The 18,566-nt window shown below is 43.9% G+C and overlaps 1 protein-coding gene across 2 annotated transcripts in view; it reads right to left on the reverse strand.

Moving 5' to 3' along the window:
- Window positions 1–18,566, reverse strand: part of NDUFAF2 (NADH:ubiquinone oxidoreductase complex assembly factor 2) — a 220,965-nt gene that overhangs the window by 91,180 nt on the left and 111,219 nt on the right. Inside the window, exon 2 of one of the 2 annotated variants that reach the window (XM_077462681.1) lies at window positions 2,929–3,018. The exons of the other annotated variant lie outside the window; for it this stretch is intronic. Within the exon in view, the coding sequence (XP_077318807.1) occupies window positions 2,929–3,018 (90 nt within the window). The remainder of the gene's footprint in view (window positions 1–2,928; window positions 3,019–18,566) is intronic. 2 annotated transcript variants of the gene reach the window in all.

The raw sequence follows: 18,566 nt of genomic DNA on the forward strand, positions 1-18,566 counted from the left end.
ATCAGTTCGCAGACCCACTGGTTGGACAGCCAAGAGGCCCACGAGCTGCAAACTCCTGAAAGCGACCCCCCACCCGAGTGTCAGGTGGGGGGCAAACCTTCATGTGGTAGTATTTTTGCTCGCAGGTTTGAGGGCTTGCTAGACCAGGGATGCTTCTGTCCCTCAGCAGTCACCCTGTTGGACTGGGAGCTTAAGTCCTTTAACCTTTACCTTAAGTCCTGGGCGGATGAAAAAGCCTCTTTTGAGTGGAAAAGGAGGGCACTTGTCTGCGGCGTGGCTCCTTACCCTTCTTGGACTGTGGGAGCAACGTGCTCTTCCCACCTGTGACATTCTTAATAAAGTCATCAAGCAAAGCTCCAAATAGCCGCTCACCAAGGAAGGGCAAATCCGTCAAGGCTTTTTTTAGATGCCTGGTCCAGCATCAGACCAGCATTTCAGCCAGATCAGGTGCCGCAGCACTACTGCTGATACCGATGCTCTGGAGAGCAGGGGGAGTGTATCCAGAGCTGCATCACAGACATACTTAAGGCAGTGCACCAACTGGTCTGCTAGTTCTACGCAGACTGGAGGGGACTGCTGCTTCTCCAATTCACGGTGCAATCATTTTGCCTACTCAGTGTCTGTGACACTAATGCTGTGGCCAGTACCGGTCGTAGTGCTGACCCCACTACCGTAAACATGGACCAGGCCACTGCCCCGGCCCTCCTGTCCGTAGGGTCCTTAAATGCAGGAGCTCCTTCTACCTGGATTGTGGTTACTTTATGTAACCTGGATACTGGGGGTCCATGACCAGGGGAGTTGGGCATTTTTTAAGAAGGCTCTCTTCATAGGGGTACCGCACCGCCATTCTTTTTGGGACTGAAAAGGTTGCAATTGCAGGGAGGTCTGGGGAAGAAACGCCAGCTTCTAATGCCATGCTGACCCACCCTGTCTGCCACCCTTGGGGACTTAGGACAAGGTGCTCAATCCCACCCTCCTAGCGTTTAATAGACTGAGGGGCCCCACTGCAGGACTCGCCACCCTGACCGAGTGCTGCACCATGCTGTCGCTGATCACTGTGTCCTGTGTTAGCTTACAAGTGTCCATGAACAAAAACCGTGCTGTTCTGAGGCACAGGAACCAGTGCTGGGGAGAAAAACCGCGCTGAGGCTACCAGAAAATGGCAGCCGACCATGGTTGTCACAGAGGCTAACAGAAAATGGCCAACAATCATGCTGTACACAGAGACTACACAGAAAATGGCGGCGGTCCGCGCTATGGCGGCAGCACATGCAAAGCGACATGACAGCACATGGACACAGACAGCCAGCGCAGCCCCCAGCCAAGGATCAGAGCACCCCCGGCCCAGGTACATACACCGCACCACAGCCCAGTCATGCAGCATCCCCCACGGGGGGAGGGAATACAGGGATAGGGATAGAGGAAAGGGAGAAGAGGGACCCCCAATCGACCTCCCAGGGAATGCCCAGCTGCTCTGTCCTGCCGAGGCAGGGAGAGCTGTACTTACCGTCCAGATGAGCTGGAGGCATCCCATCACAGACCCACACCCGAGCAGTACGGGATGGCTGCGGGCCATGTCACACTGTGACAAAGACATCCGTAGTCCGTTCATACGTGTGCCCCGGAGCATATAGCTCACTGGCCGCTCCTGGAGCCTGAGGGGCATGTCGCGGCTGACCCAGCACGTAGCTAGGGCCTGCACACGCTTGATGGCCAGGCTGGGGAGACTACAAGGATCTATACTATCCAGCCTGTCACCAATCCGGCTGTTGACAGAAGATCACAGGATCAATAACTTGCGCAAAAGGCAAAATCCAGAAAAAAATCCCCAGGACCGATGGTCCCAGCAGGGAGCCTAGGTCCTTCTTCACTAGGCAGAAAAAAAAACTGAGCTGCAGGAAGCAGGCTGAGGGGTTATAGCCAGAGGGACCGCCCCCTGGGCGGTCTGTACAGTTCTGTTTTTCACATGTAATAGGATTTTTGTACTCACCATAAAATCCTTTTCTCTGAAGTTCATTGACAGACACAGCACCCACCCCTCCTATAGTTTACGTTATACTGCTTGTTGGCGTACTGAGCTGCAGGAAGCAGGCTGAGGGGTCATAGCCAGAGGGACGGCCCCCTGGACGGAACTGTACAGTTCCGTTGTTTTTTACATGTATTACATATTCTGCCTAGTCCTCTCCTGAAGGTGGCATAATAACCCTACCGCCAAGATTAATGGAGCGGTGTCCGTCAATGAACGATAGAGAAATTGTGTTTTTTTCAAAATTGTCGCTCTTTGTTTATAGCGCAAAAAATAAAAATAAAAACACAGAGATGATCAAATACCACCAAAAGAAAGCTATATTTGTGGAGAAAAAAAATTTAAATTTTGTTTGGGTACAGCATCGCATGACTGCGCAATTATTAGTTAAAGTGACGCGGTGCCGTATCACCAAAAAATTGCCTGGTCATTGAGCAGCCAATTCTTCTGGGGCTGAAGTGGTTAAACTGAAGTAAGCTGTTGTACAGCAGTTGTCAAAGGAAGTTTGAAGATTATTTTTTTGCAGCTCTGGTGTACATTATATGTATATTTTTTAATTATACAAATTCAGATTTAGAAAAAAAAAATAATAGCATTTCTTTTATTTGATGATATTTCTCATGCACTATATCTGAAAGCTTGATTTGTATTAGCAGGTTGCCAAATTTATGACAAATTTGCACCTAAATTTCACATTAGTAACTCTAGAAAGAGAATTGTGGTTTGTCAATTTTCTGCAGGCTATATCTATACATACAGTATATCTATATAAATAAAATCTGTACTTTAACATATGTATACATACGCCGAGATAAAAGCAAATACAAATCACAATTTTGTCATATAGCTTTACAGCCAGACATCTTTCCAATAAACGGTAAGAAAAATAAACAAACAATCACCTTCCCATTCTATTGGCATGTTTCCAAATTCATATTTGTAAGTGTCTTTCTGCAGCGGTTCTACCATTCTTTTCTCTCTAACCACCCGACCTAAAAAAAGAAAAACAGAAGTCTTTATGTACACGATATGCAAACAAGTGAACTATTGTGTTGTACAAGTATGTTAATTCACCAGCCACCTATGATAGACCAGAATATTCTGTAAACTGGCAAAAGGAAAAAATAGGTAGCAAGAACACATAAAAGCTGCTACAATTAAATCCCTGAAAACACAGTGGCGCCTTTCTATATAAAGTTTATTTTCATTTAGGGTTGGGCTTTTTCTAAATGCCTATGTGGTACTTATGAAAAGGAAAATGGTCTAAACAAGAGTCCATTATAGGTGTATGGAAGATTTATGATGCATGGTGTTTGAACACACAATTTACCTTTATGGAATCCCAAAGGGCCAAGTTAAGTTAGCAGAAGCTAGGGAGAGTGAAGGCAATTCAGTTTATGGGTTATAAGGGACAATAATGAAAAGTAGAAGTGTTGTTTCTTGCAGACTGTGGTCTCTTAAGACTACCAAAACCAAGCAGCACCTGAAAAAAGCAAGCACAAGGTAGGCACTCACAAAAATACAGTGCCAAGTGTTGTAATAGTTGGGTTTAAGTGAAAATTACAAAGAAAGAACAAGTCTTCTTTTTCGCACACAGAGATTTTCTGATATATTTGAAAATATCTATGGGTACTTACTTCTCCATGCAATGGAGCAGTCAGGGGAAATATCAAAGCAGTTCCTTGTGAAATACATCTCTAGCAATGAAAAGCCTACCCATGTACCAAAGCTTCTCATTCTCTCCCTTGGTATCTCTCAGCTTCACTATTGCAACTCCTCTCATAGGTCTACCTCTCCCATAGGCTACCTCCTCTTTAGTCTTTCATGAATGCTGTTGCCAGACTCATCTACCTTATCAACCACTCAGTGTCTGCCACCCCTCTCTGCTAATCCCTCCACTGGATTCCAATTGCCCAGCAAATTAAATGCAAAATGCTAACATACAAAGCAATACACAACTCTGCCGTTGAGCTACATCACCAATCGTGTCCCCAAATATCACGCAAACTGTTCTCTCTGCTCTTCTCATGACTTCCTGCTCCCAAGGTCCTATATAAATCCTATATTATTCTAATAATAATATTTACCATAATGTAGGGCTAGACCAGCGGTAGAAATCATAAAGATGAACTCTACTCATAACGGAGTATCTGCCATCTTTTTGGGAGCATGTAGACAAGCAAATTTTGGCTAAATAATATCATGCAAAATCTACGTTTTACCTTGAATTCATCCTGAAAAACAGCAGCGCATGTGACGGTACTTAGACACTCTGTGTCTATAGCTTTATAGCTACATATCTGTAGTTTGAGTGTTGCTGGATGTTATTACAGTGCTGCTGTTCAACTGGATGCCTGCAGAAGAGGAAGCCGTACCTAAGGACCTGCAAGGCAAACACCTTCCTGCCCCTACTTCATTTACTCTGTGGATCTGGGCTTTTGTCACCTCTCCTGCTGCTTTTTGATGACCCCCCCCCCCCCCATTGTCGAGATGGCAGCTTTGACATGAGGAAGAAAGGCCTGGCTCCTTTGCCAAGATACCCAACCTTTCAACAAAAATACAGCACGGAATAAAAAAATGTGGCTCTTCTATATGGATATTTATTGCATCACATAACACATTTTTGGCTTTTAATATTCTGGTGTGGTGCTCCAATCTTTTCATCCAACTGTTACACAGCATGAAATAAGGACACAGCAGGTCAGTAATGGGGAAAACATTAGCTGCAGGGAGCCAAAAGGCAATACCACTGACTGGTCTTGTCGTCCGATTACCTTTTCAGATGCACAGCTTCCATAGAATACAGTGGGACTTCTTTAATGTAAACTTAATTAAATGTAAAAAGTATAATTAAAAGGCGAAAACTTTTTTTTTTTTAGTGCAAAGTCAAATAGAAAGCCTGTGAGTTTTTATTGCTGTTTGTGCCCATTAAGGAGGTTCACGCTATTTGCCCCATTTACCATTAGTGTTGAAAGTGAAAGTAAAAAAAATCCCAAATTTTGATTGTCTTCAGAAAAGTAATAGCGAGGATATCTTCCAATGGGGACACTAGTTCTGGGGACTTGTGGGGTTCCCAAGGAATTATCTTAATTTGCAGGGATTTACTCTCACTTCCTGTTTGGCTATAGGATAGGAAGTGAAATCTCAGCAATGGGACGAATGGACGAAAAAACATGACGGGGTTATAATCCTCCTTACTCTGTCTAAAATAGAAACAAAAAAGTTGGGCAAGGAGAGCATTAATCAGAGAAGAAGCCAAGAGGCCCATGGTAACTGTGGAGGAGCTGCAGAGATCCACAGCTCAGGTGGGAGAATCTGTCCACAAGACAACCATTAGTTGTGCACTCCACACAAGTCATTGTTGAAAGAAAGCCATAAGTCCGGTTTGTAGTTTGGGAGAAGCCATGTGCGGGACATATTAAGTGGAATAATATGCTCTGATCAGATGAGACTAAAATTTAACTTTTTGGTCTAACTTTTTGGTCTAAAAGCAAAACACTGTGTGGCAGACTAACACTGCACATACCCCTGAACACACCATCTCCACCATCCGCACTGTGAAACATGGTGGTGGCAGCATCATGTTGTGGGGATGCTTTTCTTCAGCAGGGTCAGGGAAGCTGGTCAGAGTTGATGGGAAGATGGCTGGAGCCAAATACCGAGCAATCTTAGATGAAAACCTGTTTGATTCTGCAAAAGACTTGCGACTGGGGCGGAGGTTCACCTTCCAGCAGGACAACGACCCTAAACATACAGCCAGAACTACAATGGAATGGTTTAGAGCAAAGCATATTCATGTGTTAGAATGGCCTAGTCAAAGTTCAGGCCTAAATCCAATTGAGAATCAGTGGAGAGACTAGCAAATTGCGTTCACAGGCACTCTCCATCCAATCTGACAGAGCTTGAGCTATTTTTCAAAGAAGAATGGGCAAAAATGTCACTCTCTAGATGTGCAAATCTGGCAGAGACATACCCAAAAAGACTTGCAGCTGTAATTAATTGCAGTGAACAAAGTAGAACTCGGGGGGAGGGGGGCTGAATAGAAATGCATGCCACATGTAAAAAAAAAATGAAAACCAATTATTTTTCTTCCACTTCACAATTATGTGCCACTTTGTGCTGGTCTATCACATAAAATCCCAATAAAGCACATTATATTCTTGGTTGTAACATGACAAAATGTGGAAAATTTCAAGGGGTGTGAATACTTTTTCACTGCATTTTATTTTGCCTTCCCCGTCTCCTCCCTCTCCCTAACACGGTAAAGACATTTTTAATTAAAACCTATTCACATTACATAACTTATATTAGACCCAGTTTTATATTAGAGCCAGTGAGGTCAGCAGGGTGCTGTACATAGCTTCCTGAAAACATCACAGCACCCTGACACAGTGCTTCTCTCAAATGCCCTCAGTCCTAATGTAAGCAATGGGCTGGCCTATGGAAGTTATGCAAATATGATATGTCTTGATGGATGGATGTCAGTCTGGAGGACTGGGCATTTCTGGGCAGGCTGCACACTATCACACACATGTGATGCTGAGCCTTCATGAAACAACTGAAATCCAATAAATGGGATAGAGGGGAAAACAAATACAAAAAAATAAAAGGGGTTAAAGCCCTCCAAAATGAAAAAAAAAAATTAAGGTTTTGCCTACTTTACAGTAGAACTAAATGTAAAAAATGCTAACAGGCATATTTTTCATTGCAGAAGAGACAAGCAATGTCTCTTCTGCAAAAAAGCATACTTACCTGCCTAGGATTCGCAATCCTCTGCAGAATGAACACTCAGAACTGCAAATGTGCAGCTGAGTTTCTATTGTGGCACGTAGGCAATGTGCTAGGACAGTGGTCATCAACCCTGTCCTCAGGGCCCACTAACAGGCCAGGTTTTATGTATTACCTTGGGGAGAAGTAGGCTAGAATACTGCAATCACTGAGCAGCAAATTATATCACCTGTGATGTATTTCAGTTATATTGCAAACCTGGCCTGTTAGTGGGCCCTGAGGACAGGGTTGATGGCCACTGTGCTAGGATGACCGTCGTGCAGGAGTGCAGTCATTTCGAGCCAGCCAAATCAAAACAGCTGAAGACCTGCACCTTGAAAGAAGCTGTGAAGATGATGATTGGGTGGGCGTCATTCCATTAAAACGAAGGTAATTATGTATGCTCTTTAGTTCCACTTTAAGTATGTGTGAAAGAAACAAAAACTGCACCAAAGCAGAAAAGTAACTGCAGAGCCGTAAAAAGATCTGTATGATTAACTATGAAGTTTGTGCAACTTAAGGGGGTTGTAAAGGTAAATGTTTTTTCACCTTAATGCATTAAGGTGAAAAAACATCTGACAGTGCCTGCGCCCCGAGCCCCCCCCCATTTTACTTACCTCACCCCTCCAAAATCCCGCGCTCGCCCCCGCCGTTCTTCTTCACCACTCAGCCTGGCTGCTGATTGGCTGGAGTGGATGGATGGAAAGCAGCGCAGCCTGGCCGCTGATTGGCTGGAAATCAGCGCAGCCATTGGCTCGTGCTGCTGTCAATCACATCCACTGACGCGGAGCGCAGGGGGGCGGGGCCGCGTGATACAGCGAGCGGCTATAGCCGCCGGCTGTATCACGGGAGCACGCCCGCAGGTGCTTCTCACCATGCGAGGGAGCTCGCATGAACGTGAGAAGTACCTCTGGGAGGAAGCAGAGACAGCTGCCGAGGGACCCCAGAAGAGCAGGTTCAGGGCCACTCTGTGCAAAACGAGCTGCACAGTGGAGGTAAGTTTGTTATTTAAAAAAAAAAAAAATTTACTTTACAATCCCTTTAATTGAAAGAAATCGGAAGAGTGGCTATCATTAAAAAAAAACCAAAAAACAAAAAAAAAAAAAAACAACAAAATTATGTGACCATTGTGACACACCCCACCAGGACAGGGGCTTTTGGAAGGCACTGTAGGGTAACCTCTTACCTACTGACTATAGGCCCTGGCTTTTAAGGGAACACTACTTTTTGGGAGGTGTCTGGAGGATGTGGTCTTGTTTTGGAATCAAGTCAATGCCTTCCCAAAGCACAGACTCTGGAAATTGGAGGATCCAGTTACATATTTGGGTCTTCTATGCCCAAACTAGCAATGACTGCTTTAGACTGATACTCAGAGCAGATGTTAATATCAGCTCAGCTCAACCTGATTCTGGGGTCTCCTGATATCTGTTTAAGGTGTCTAGTGTCTTTATCCCATTCTGTCCCTCCTAGGTGTGCATTCCCATTGTTAATGGAGTCACCTATTTTTTCTGTCTGTTCATCTCTTGGAGATGTGATTAATATTGTGACAACTGTACCTTGTTATCAAATCATTGTGGAATGTTATGGACTCATGTTTTGTTTATCCAGGGTTGTGGGCTGGGTGCCGAATGGTCTGGGCACCTACCTAGGTTTGTTTAAGAAACGAATTGTTAATAATTCATGTTAATTAGATTACTGGCAGCTACTAGTTGTTAGATGTGTATTAGCATTATGTTGTATGTTGGCTGTCCTGAGCCATGTTAACCACTTCCCACCCAAGGACATCATATGACGTCCTGGACTTTCAGTGGGAATATCTGAATGATGCCTGCAGCTAAAGACATCATTCAGATTTCCTTGTTTTCAGCCGGCGATTCTGTGCACCATAAGAATAATCATAGTGGCAATTCTGCCCCTTGATCATTCTTACAGGCGACAGGAGGGGACATCCCCCTCCCACCGCCATCCAGTACTTCTCCGGGCTCTCCCGTTCCATTGGGGACCCGGAGAATCGCCCCCCGCCAAATGATGAGCATAGAGATTTTCGGTGACCAGATGGTCACCGGTCATCTCTATGACCGTCGGAGGGCACTGGCGTGCCGTTATGACATGTCTGGGCCGCGGAAGTAAAGCAAGAGATCGTGGATTTTTTTTTTTCGATCTCGTGCTTTCCAGCCTGGAGGAGAGATGTGGGGTCTTAGTGACTTGCATCTCTCCATAGAGAGGACCTGTCACAAATGATTCCTATTACTGGAGATGTTTACATTCCTTGTAATAGGAATAAAAGTGATCAAAAAAATTGTTGTAAAATAAAGTAAAAATAACAAAAAAATAAAGTCAAATAAAAAAAATCTAAATAAATAAATAATAATTTAAAGCGCCCCTGTCCCCGGTAGCTCGCGCTCAGAAGCAAACACACACATTATTCCCGCCCATATATGTAAACACCGTTCAAACCACACATGTGCGGTACTGCCGCGTGCATAAGAGCATGAGCAACAATTCTAGCACTAGATCTCCTCTGAAACTCTAAATGTGTAACCTGTAAAACATTTTTAGAGTGTTGCCTATGGAGATTTTTAAGTACTGAAGTTTGGCGTCATTCTATGAGTGTGCACAATCTTAAAGCGTGGCATGTTGGGTATCTATTTACTCAGTGTAACATCATCTTTCACATTATATAAAAAACTTTACTGTTTTGTCATTTTTTTAAATCATGAAACTGTTTCTTTTCCAAAAAAAAGTTTGACATTTTTTTTTGTGTAAATACTGTGCAAGATAAAAAGTTTAAATGACTGCCATTTCATTCCCTAGGGTGTCTGCTAAATATATATATATATATATATATATATATATATACACACATACACACATATATATACACACGTTTGGTGGTTCTGAGTAACTTTCTAGTAAAAAAAATTATGATTTTTATATGTAGGAGAGGAGTGCCAGAATAGGCCCAATATGGAAGTGGTTAATCATAATCCTGTTTACAGTTTGCATTGTTAGGGTAATCAGGTTCATATTGTGTGTGAAATTTCAAAAAAGGGAGTTCCAGTTAGCTAGTGTCGCCTAGTCTTGAGTGCTCAACTATAATACCCGTTTCCTAGGTCTAGACTGGATGAAACAATATCTTGACGGAGGCACCCAAGCTGGGTGCTGGACGGTTCCCTCACAAACATCTTCCTGCTCAGGGTAAAAAAAGGGTGTAGTGGGGTTGATTTGACAGGAACAACAACAGAGCTTTAGCACAGCTTCTGCTGTATGGCAGGGGCCCACTCCTCTTTAACAGGCAAGTTACAGCTGGGAGCATCCTGAGTGCCGGCCTACATGGGACTAAGGTAAAACATTGGCACACTACCAGTAAGGGGTAGAAAGTATCCCTGCATCTGGGCAGATCTTACACAAGGGCAAGAAAGACCATTGGCTGAGACAGTTTGGCAGTGGTTGGATCTCTCCATTGAGTAACTTGGCTAGTAAACTTCAAGTATCTGCCCCTCACTCACTGCCAGGCCAGCACTAGTTACATTGCATAACCTGACCCCTGCACTCTTGACACCTACACTTTGTATATTACATCTTTTTGACTCCTATACTGTATGTAGGTCCAGGTGTTAAGCCCCTACCACTGTGTAATTTTGTCACATGTACAGTTTGATGTGGTGCACTATGCATGCTGCCTCATTCTTCTCTGAGTTATTTTACAGTGCACTCACACCAATATCAGGGGTATTTTGCAGTGACACCAACCCTGAAAGTTTATCATTGCAGTCACTGACACCAATGTTGTGGGTTGTTTTTTCCATTCTCTAATAATAATAATTGAGAATGTGAAGTAGACAATTTGTTTTATATATCGGACACTCAAGTTCCTACAAAAACAATTTTCGGCACACTAGGCTAAAAGGGTTGTCTCTCCCGGATGTGCTCATTCCCCTAGAAACAGTTTTACAAATGCAAACAATAAACAACACATTATTAAAGTATAATTCAGGAGGATATTGGTTTGACCTCTGGAGCTGAAGAAAGCCAAAAAGGTTTGCGCCAGGAGTTGAATAGACTGTTGAGAACAGTGTTTCAGGTTCCTGTTTGAAACATTTCTTTTTAAAAGGAGAAAGTGGTAAAATCCATCTCTCAGTACCAAGGCAGCATTCCATTATTTTTTACCTTGGACTTATTTTCTATGCATTATTCATCTCCTCTATCATCCCCGTATCTTCTTTTTCTTGATTCTTCAATCGAATGTCTCCTTTTGGCCCCACCGACTCTGATCAATTATGATATTCATTGTTTACAGAACAAAATGGCTACTTAGCGCACCCTAACAAGATTGTAACTGCCAATCACGCAGTATGCACCCTTACAGTAGTCTCTAGAGAGAAAGCAATGTATGCATGGAAAAATATTTTTTTTTTTTAAATCTTAACTTCAGACAGATAAATAAAAAAATAAAAAATAAAACACAAAATGAATACAGATGTGTATCCATAATACAGGATTGAATGCAAACACTGTAAGTACATAAATGTATTTGATATTAGCCTCTTGTAAGCTACTGTACAGCATCACTAGGTGAGGGAGGGGCAACGGTGGGAACAAATCAGTTGTGCTGCATGCAAATATGCTGAATAGGAGCAGAAGGAGAGAACAGAGGAATAACCTCAACCTTAGACGACTTCTGCTCTTTCACCATCCAATCAGCTGACTAGGAGTAGGGAGATAATACCACTGTATTCGTTAAAGTGGTTGTAAACCTCAGCTATGAAATATGAACAAAGCATATCCTTATATAGTGTTTACTTGTCTCAATTAAGAGCACCAAGTGCAGTGGAGGCTGGTGCTGGAGGATATTGGGAGGAGGGGAGCGTGTGGGCAGGCCCCTCCAGGTCCGCGCTCAACCTATGGACAGAGCCCTCCATCGGTCATGGCTCCCCTTGTGCCTGGACGCACGGCTTCTGTGTTGACCTAGTCTTCTTTCTGGGTTATGGGTCTTTGGCCTCCTGTCCTGATAGGCCGCCAGGGTGGGAAGCCAGAAGCCAATGGAAAGTGTTTTGCTGGTATAGCAGGGTGGGAGGGTTCGGGAGCAGTGCTCTGCACCGAGGACAACATGAAGCATGCCAATTGGGGCCTTGGGATTTGGCCACATGCTTGTGAGGGGACGACAGCCCCGGTAGAGATCTGTTGGTTTGGTGCTCCATACAGTGAACAGCCACACACATGGATTGTGTGGGCTGGGGGGGATGCAATGCCCCTGTGCCCCTTGTGAACTGGCCACCACTAAGTGTCAGTTCTGTCTGCTTCTTCCCTCCTCTGCTATCAGCATGAATCACTTCTTTAACAAACAAGTGGCCATTGCACCCACCTATAACTGGCCTTCACAGCAAAGAGCACATGGAAAGGAAAGGCAACGTAAAACAAAACCAAAGAAAATTCCCAGCTCAATTCACCAGCCAGCCTGCTACAAACCGAATTATCCGGTCTAACCATTCGCAATAAAAACAGGGGTTTAGTTAATACACATTTGCAAATACATGAGTAAGCTGTAGAGCCTCTCCAGGTCAACCCAGTGTTATCTGCAGTTCTAACTCTTATAAATTTATGACAGCCTCCATAATAGAACCACATGCATTCTAATGTATAGATAGAGAGCAGGTGAGCTTGGAGGTAGCCCACCCCTCAAAGGAACAGGGACGCACTGGACACCCAGCACATAGCTCAATTACAGCAATGGTGTCCAGTGTGTCCCCTCACCAATATTACATAATATATCAGTAAAACAATTGGCCACTGCCCCCACCTATAATTTGCCTTTACAACAAGGAGCACATGGAAGGGCAATGCATGCAAAACAAAACCAAAGAAAATTCCCAGCTCAACCAGCCAGTCTGCAAACAACCGAATTATACTGTCTAACAGTGTGCATTAAAAACAGGGGTTTAGACAGGATAATTTGGTTGGTTGCAGACTGGCTGGTGAGTTGAGCTGGGTGTTTTCTTTGGTTTTGTTTTGAATGACCCACTTCTGGCAAGATTTCCCGACACCAAAAGTAAAAAGGTGGCAGGGGAGGGACCTCCAGCTAATTGACAGCCTCAACTCAGGACCTGGACTTGAACCTAAGACCTCAGCTGTGTCTGGCAATGAATCTGCTCACTAAGCTATCTGAGATGCTGGACACAGTGGACAGTGCCTTGTCAGATCCTTTAGACAACCCTGCCTTGTACCTTGATTTCGGCTGAACATTGAACTCTTTGCTCCTCCGACGAACTTCCTGATATAAGACATGTCTCTGCACTTCCTCCTTGCCAGAATATTGTGCTATCTCCAGCCTGTATCTTGCTCCTGTCTTCCTTGCTGCCATTTATATTTGCTACTGCTCGGTACCGACCCTTGGCTTGTTCCACGACTACGCTTCTGCCTGATCCCAACCTGCAGCAACTCATTACCGACCTTTTGGCTTGTTTACTGACCACGCTTCTGTTTGATCCTTACCTGCTCAACCGCTACTGAACCCCGGCTTGCTAACCTCATGGTGGGGTGAGTCTGAGGACCGCGACCTGGTACTAACATGCAGCTAAATCCATCTCCACCATTAGGAGCTCTGGTGAACACCGATTAGTACTTAGACTCTGCACCTTTTGGCTTGTTTACTGACCACGCTTATGTTTGATCCTTACCTGCTCATCCGCTACTGAACCCCGGCTTGCTCACCTCATGGTGGGGTGAGTCTGAGGACCGCGACCTGGTACTAACATGCAGCTAAATCCATCTCCACCATTAGGAGCTCTGGTGAACACCGGTTAGTACTTAGACTCTGCACCTCATGTGAGCCTGTGTCATCTGCCAGGGTGACTGCCTGTGTGCCTATCCTGCTGGTTAGTGGTAGTCCTGCAACTGCTATAACAAATGGTCTTCGAGCCTGACCCCTGATCGTGACAGTTCCTGTGTGAAGAGGCGGGTGTCTCTTCCCTCCAATCAGTGAAAATATCTGCCAGCATACCACAGATCTTCAGGTTGAGTCAAAACAGTTTTCACTCATAAAAAATAAAAAAACACCCTTGGACTCAACCTGAAGAAACATAGTGTGCTGGCAGATATCGTCACTGTGTCCTGTATAATCCAGTCCCCAGCTGGTGGTTGCCCCAGCACCAAACATCTTAAAGCTTTTTTCAGAAATAAGTGCGATCGGAATATGAACGTTACCTCCAATAACCTCTCAGAGATCTCCTCACTGAGCTCTGCAGAGTGTGATTTTAGCACTCCACTTTTTTTTCTGACAGCTCAGACAAGCTTTAGAAATTCTGGACTTTGCATGATGTAGAAAAGAGAAGATGCAGATGAACAGGTATAACTTATGTAGGAAGATTTGTTTCATCTCTGTGTATCACCAGAGGCCAGTGACTTCACTGGGTATATGTAAGGGTTTATAATCACTTTAACATTTTTGTAAATATTTTATTATATCTTTTCATGTGACAACACTGAAGAAATTACACTTTGCTGCAATGTAAAATAGTGGGTGTACAGCTTGTATAACAGTGTAAATTTGCTGTCCCCTCAAAATAACGCAAAACACAGCCATTAAATGTCTAAACCACTGACAACAAAAGTGAGTACACCCCTAAGTGAAAATGTCCAAATTGGGCCCAATTAGCAATTTTTCCTCCCCGGTGTCATGTGACTCATTAGTGTTACAAGGTCTCAGGTGTGACTGGGGAGCAGGTGTGTTAAATTTGGTGTTAACGCTCTCACTCTCTCATACTGGTCACTTGAAGTTCAACATGGCACCTCATGGCAAAGAACTCTCGAAGGATCTGAAAAAAAGAATTGTTGCTCTACATAAAGATGCCCTAGGCTATAAGAAGATTGCCAAGACCTTGAAACTGACCTGCAGCATGGTGGCCAAGACCATACAGTGGTTTAACAGGACAGGTTCCACTCAGAACAGGCCTCACCATGGTTGACCAAAGAAGTTGAGTGCATGTGCTCAGCATCATATCCAGAGGTTGTCTTTCGGAAATAGACATATGAATTCTGTCAGAATTGCTGCAGAGGTTGAAGGGGTGGGGGATCAGCCTGTCAGCGCTCAGACCATACATGGCACACTTCATGAAATTGGTCTGCATGGCTGTAGTCACAGAAGGAAGCCTCTTCTAAAGATGGTGTACAAGAAAGCCTGCAAACAGTTTTCTGAAGACAAGCAGACTGAGGACATGGATTACTGGAACCATGTCCTCTAAGGAGACCAAGATAAACCTTATTTGGTTCAGATGGTGTCAAGCGTGTGTGGCGGCAACCAGGTGAGGAGTACAAAGACAAGTGTGTCTTGCCTACAGTCAAGCATGGTGGTGGGAGTGTCATGGTCTGGGGTTGTTTGAGCGCTGCCGGCATTGGGGAGCTACAGTTCATTGAGGGAACCATGAATGCCAGAGGGTTAAGGCTGTGCTGGAAAATAATGGTGGCCGCACAAAATATTGACACTTTGGGCCCAATTTGGACATTTTCACTTATGGGTGTACTCACTTTTGTTGCCAGCGGTTTAGACATTAATGGCTGTGCTTTGAGCTATTTTGAGAGGGAAGAACATTTACACTGTTATACAAGCTGTAAATTCACTACTTTAAATTGTAGCAAAGTGTCATTTCATCAGTGTTGTCCCATGAAAAGATATAATAAAATATTTACAATAATGTGAGGTTTGTACTCACTTTTGTGAGCTACTGTACATTCCATGTGTATATCTGGCCGTTTGCCTGGAACCCAGCTTTAATTCAATTCAACACAATACCTGGTATACACAATGAGATTATCGGATGAATGATCAATCCTTTTTTTTTTTTTTCTTGCATGCTAGTCTCATATTAAAAATTAAGTTTACTAACGTTGCGAAAATTCTCATACAACAACAAAAGAAAATTTGGAAGGGATGTTGTAGTGTATTTGTGTTTTATTTTTTTTTAACAAGAAATTTGTGTTGTATTTTTGAACGACAACTGTACTGTTTAAAGAAAATTGTGAGATCTGGTATTGTACGAGAAAAATGTTTGTGCTTGTCCCTTCGGATAATATCGGGATAATCGGTGGGGATCAGCTATCGAAAGCTGTGTACTAACGATCATATTATAATGCGATCGGTTCAAAAGTGGTATTTTTCTTACAATTTTGTGATTGTGTGTACGGGCCTTTAGAGAAAACTGCAGCTACAGAACAATGTTAGTAATTGGAACACAAGTCTAACATCATTAGTTATATGAAAATGAAATAGGTGCTTAGGGAACTTATTTTTTTTTTTTTTTTCCGGGGTGAATTTCACGAGCATCCTTAGATTTTACAGTAGAGCATACATCAGTCTCATAAAACAGCCCCCACCATATATCTAGCCTAAATGCCTCTTTTGGCAAATGGTTATGTATATTCATTCATCAATCCCAATATTTTATGTGGAAGGAAGAGAGGATGCGGTAAGACAAGCAGTAAGTCTTCCAAATACCTAGAGGAGACTCTAGGTATTTGTTCTTCAGAAAAGAGAAGATCTTAAGAAGATGGCTTTACTGTATAATATTTACAATGAAAATTGCATTGCAAATTAGCAATGTTCAAATGGCTTTGAACAAGAAAGACTAACATGCACCCTTAAGGATTTAATATTCTCGAATGGATTAGAAAGAAATAATTTATCCGTCAGCAAAGGTCACATGAAGGAAAGCAGAAGATCAAAGCCAAGAAGACTCCTCATTGTCAGCTGGTTTGGGAGTCAGGCCCACAGGCACAAAGCCGCTGCCAGTACTGCACAGGGGCAACTTCATTGACTAGTTTAGGATCTATGCTTAAGCCATATCGCTGCGTATTGTAACAAGGCCGAGACTGCTGCTTGCATAGCTAGTTATTTTTCCCTACAAACAGTAACGTCATTTTGGACATTTACCGTATATACTCGAGTATAGGCCGACCCGAATATAAGCCGAGGCCCCCAATTTACCCCCAAAAAACTGGAAAACTTATTGACTCGTGTATAAGCCGAGGGTGAGACATGGCTGTCCATCCCTGTGTGTCCGTCCATCCCTGTGTGTGTGTCCGTCCATCCATCCCTGTGTGTGTCCATCCATCCCTGTGTGTGTGTCGGTCCATCCATCCCTGTGTGTGTATCCATCCATCCATCCATCCCTGTGTGTGTGTGTGTGTGTGTGTGTGTATCCATCCATCCATCCATCCATCCCTGTGTGTGTGTGTGTGTGTGTGTATCCATCCATCCATCCATCCGTGTGTGTGTGTGTGTGTGTGTGTGTGTGTGTGTGTGTGTGTGTGTGTGTGTGTGTGTGTGTGTCCATCCATCCATCCCTGTGTGTGTGTCCGTGCAGCCTTGTGTGTGTGTCCAGCCTACCTGTGTCCCGAGCCTCCGTCCCGAGCCGCCGTCGTCCCGAGCCTCCTCCGTCCCGAGCCTCCTCCGTCCCGTGCCTCCTCCGTCCCGTGCCTCCTCCGTCCCGTGTCGTGCCGATGGATCGCCGCTCCAGGATCGCCGCTCTTCTCGGCGGCCATTCTACAATTCAAAAGCCGCGCCTCCGCCTCCGCCTGTGATAGGCGGAACACTCAATTTCCCAGCAGCCTGTGTTCCGCCTATCACGGACATCCTCTCATACTCGTCCGTAGTATGAGAATGAGCGGATGTCCGTGATAGGCGGAACACTGACTGCTGGGAAATTCAGTGTTCCGCCTATCACAGGCGGAGGCGGAGAAGGAGGCGCGGCTTTTGAATTTTAATGTCCGCCGTCTGTCTGCTCGATACGCTGATCGAGCAGTCAGACAGCGGTGACTCGAGTATAAGCCGAGGGGGCACTTTCAGCCTCAAAAAAGAGGCTGAAAATCTCGGCTTATACTCGAGTATATACGGTAAGTGTTTTTCTTTGGATTTCTAGGTGATGTTGGATATTGCTTTACAAAAAAGCATTATAACACAGTGATCAGTTACTCACACTAGCCTATCTACCTAAATAGTCTTTCTCCAGCAAAAGAGGGCAACTGACTTTCTTCTACTGCAGGAAGACCACTGGGAGCATAAACTCTTTTCTGTTACTAGTCTCTACTGAACACCATCTAACCCACTACAAATGTGGTTATGGTGAACCTCATTCCTAGTCAGCTTTATAAATGTAATCTATTTATTTCATCAAACTGCTGCAGATGTCCTCATTCTAAGGGCTCATGCACACTGCGTCTCAAAGAAGCGGCTCCTACAGGCTTGTGAACTTTCATTTTTTCTGCCTGGAAACTTCCCTCCATGTTAGCCAATGTGTCCATGCACACTATGGCATTTTCAGTTTACAGGCATATGAGCTTGCAGGCAGAAAAAAAAACCCCACCAACTTTACGTGCTTGAGCAGAGCTTTCAAGTGCCCAAAAACACACAAAAAAGCTCAAAAAAGCACAGAAAAAAAAATTAAAAATAAAAAACAGTAAAAATTGCTGAGGGGAGGTTTTGTGATAAAAAAAAATAAAAATAAAATTTCTTATGCTCAAAAAAGCTCAATTAAAATGTGCAAAAGAGCACAAAAAAAACAAGCTTCTTCAAGCTGAAAAAAAAAGCTCAAATGCCTGTAAAAGCAGTTTTTTTTAGCTGCAGATGAGCCCTTATGTAGACTTGTATGTATCATGGCAATGTTAGAATAGTATACCCACTACAGCTCTGGAAGCTTCTACCCCCTTCATGATCAGGCTATTTTTTGCTTAGCATCAATGCGCTACTTTAACTGACTATTGCACGGTCGTGCAACACTGT

This window comes from Lithobates pipiens, unplaced genomic scaffold, assembly GCF_037356315.1.
Source record: "Lithobates pipiens isolate NorthernLeopardFrog02 unplaced genomic scaffold, aLitPip1_a1.2 Scaffold_3, whole genome shotgun sequence".
In the NCBI taxonomy this organism is placed as follows: Eukaryota; Metazoa; Chordata; class Amphibia; order Anura; family Ranidae; genus Lithobates; species Lithobates pipiens.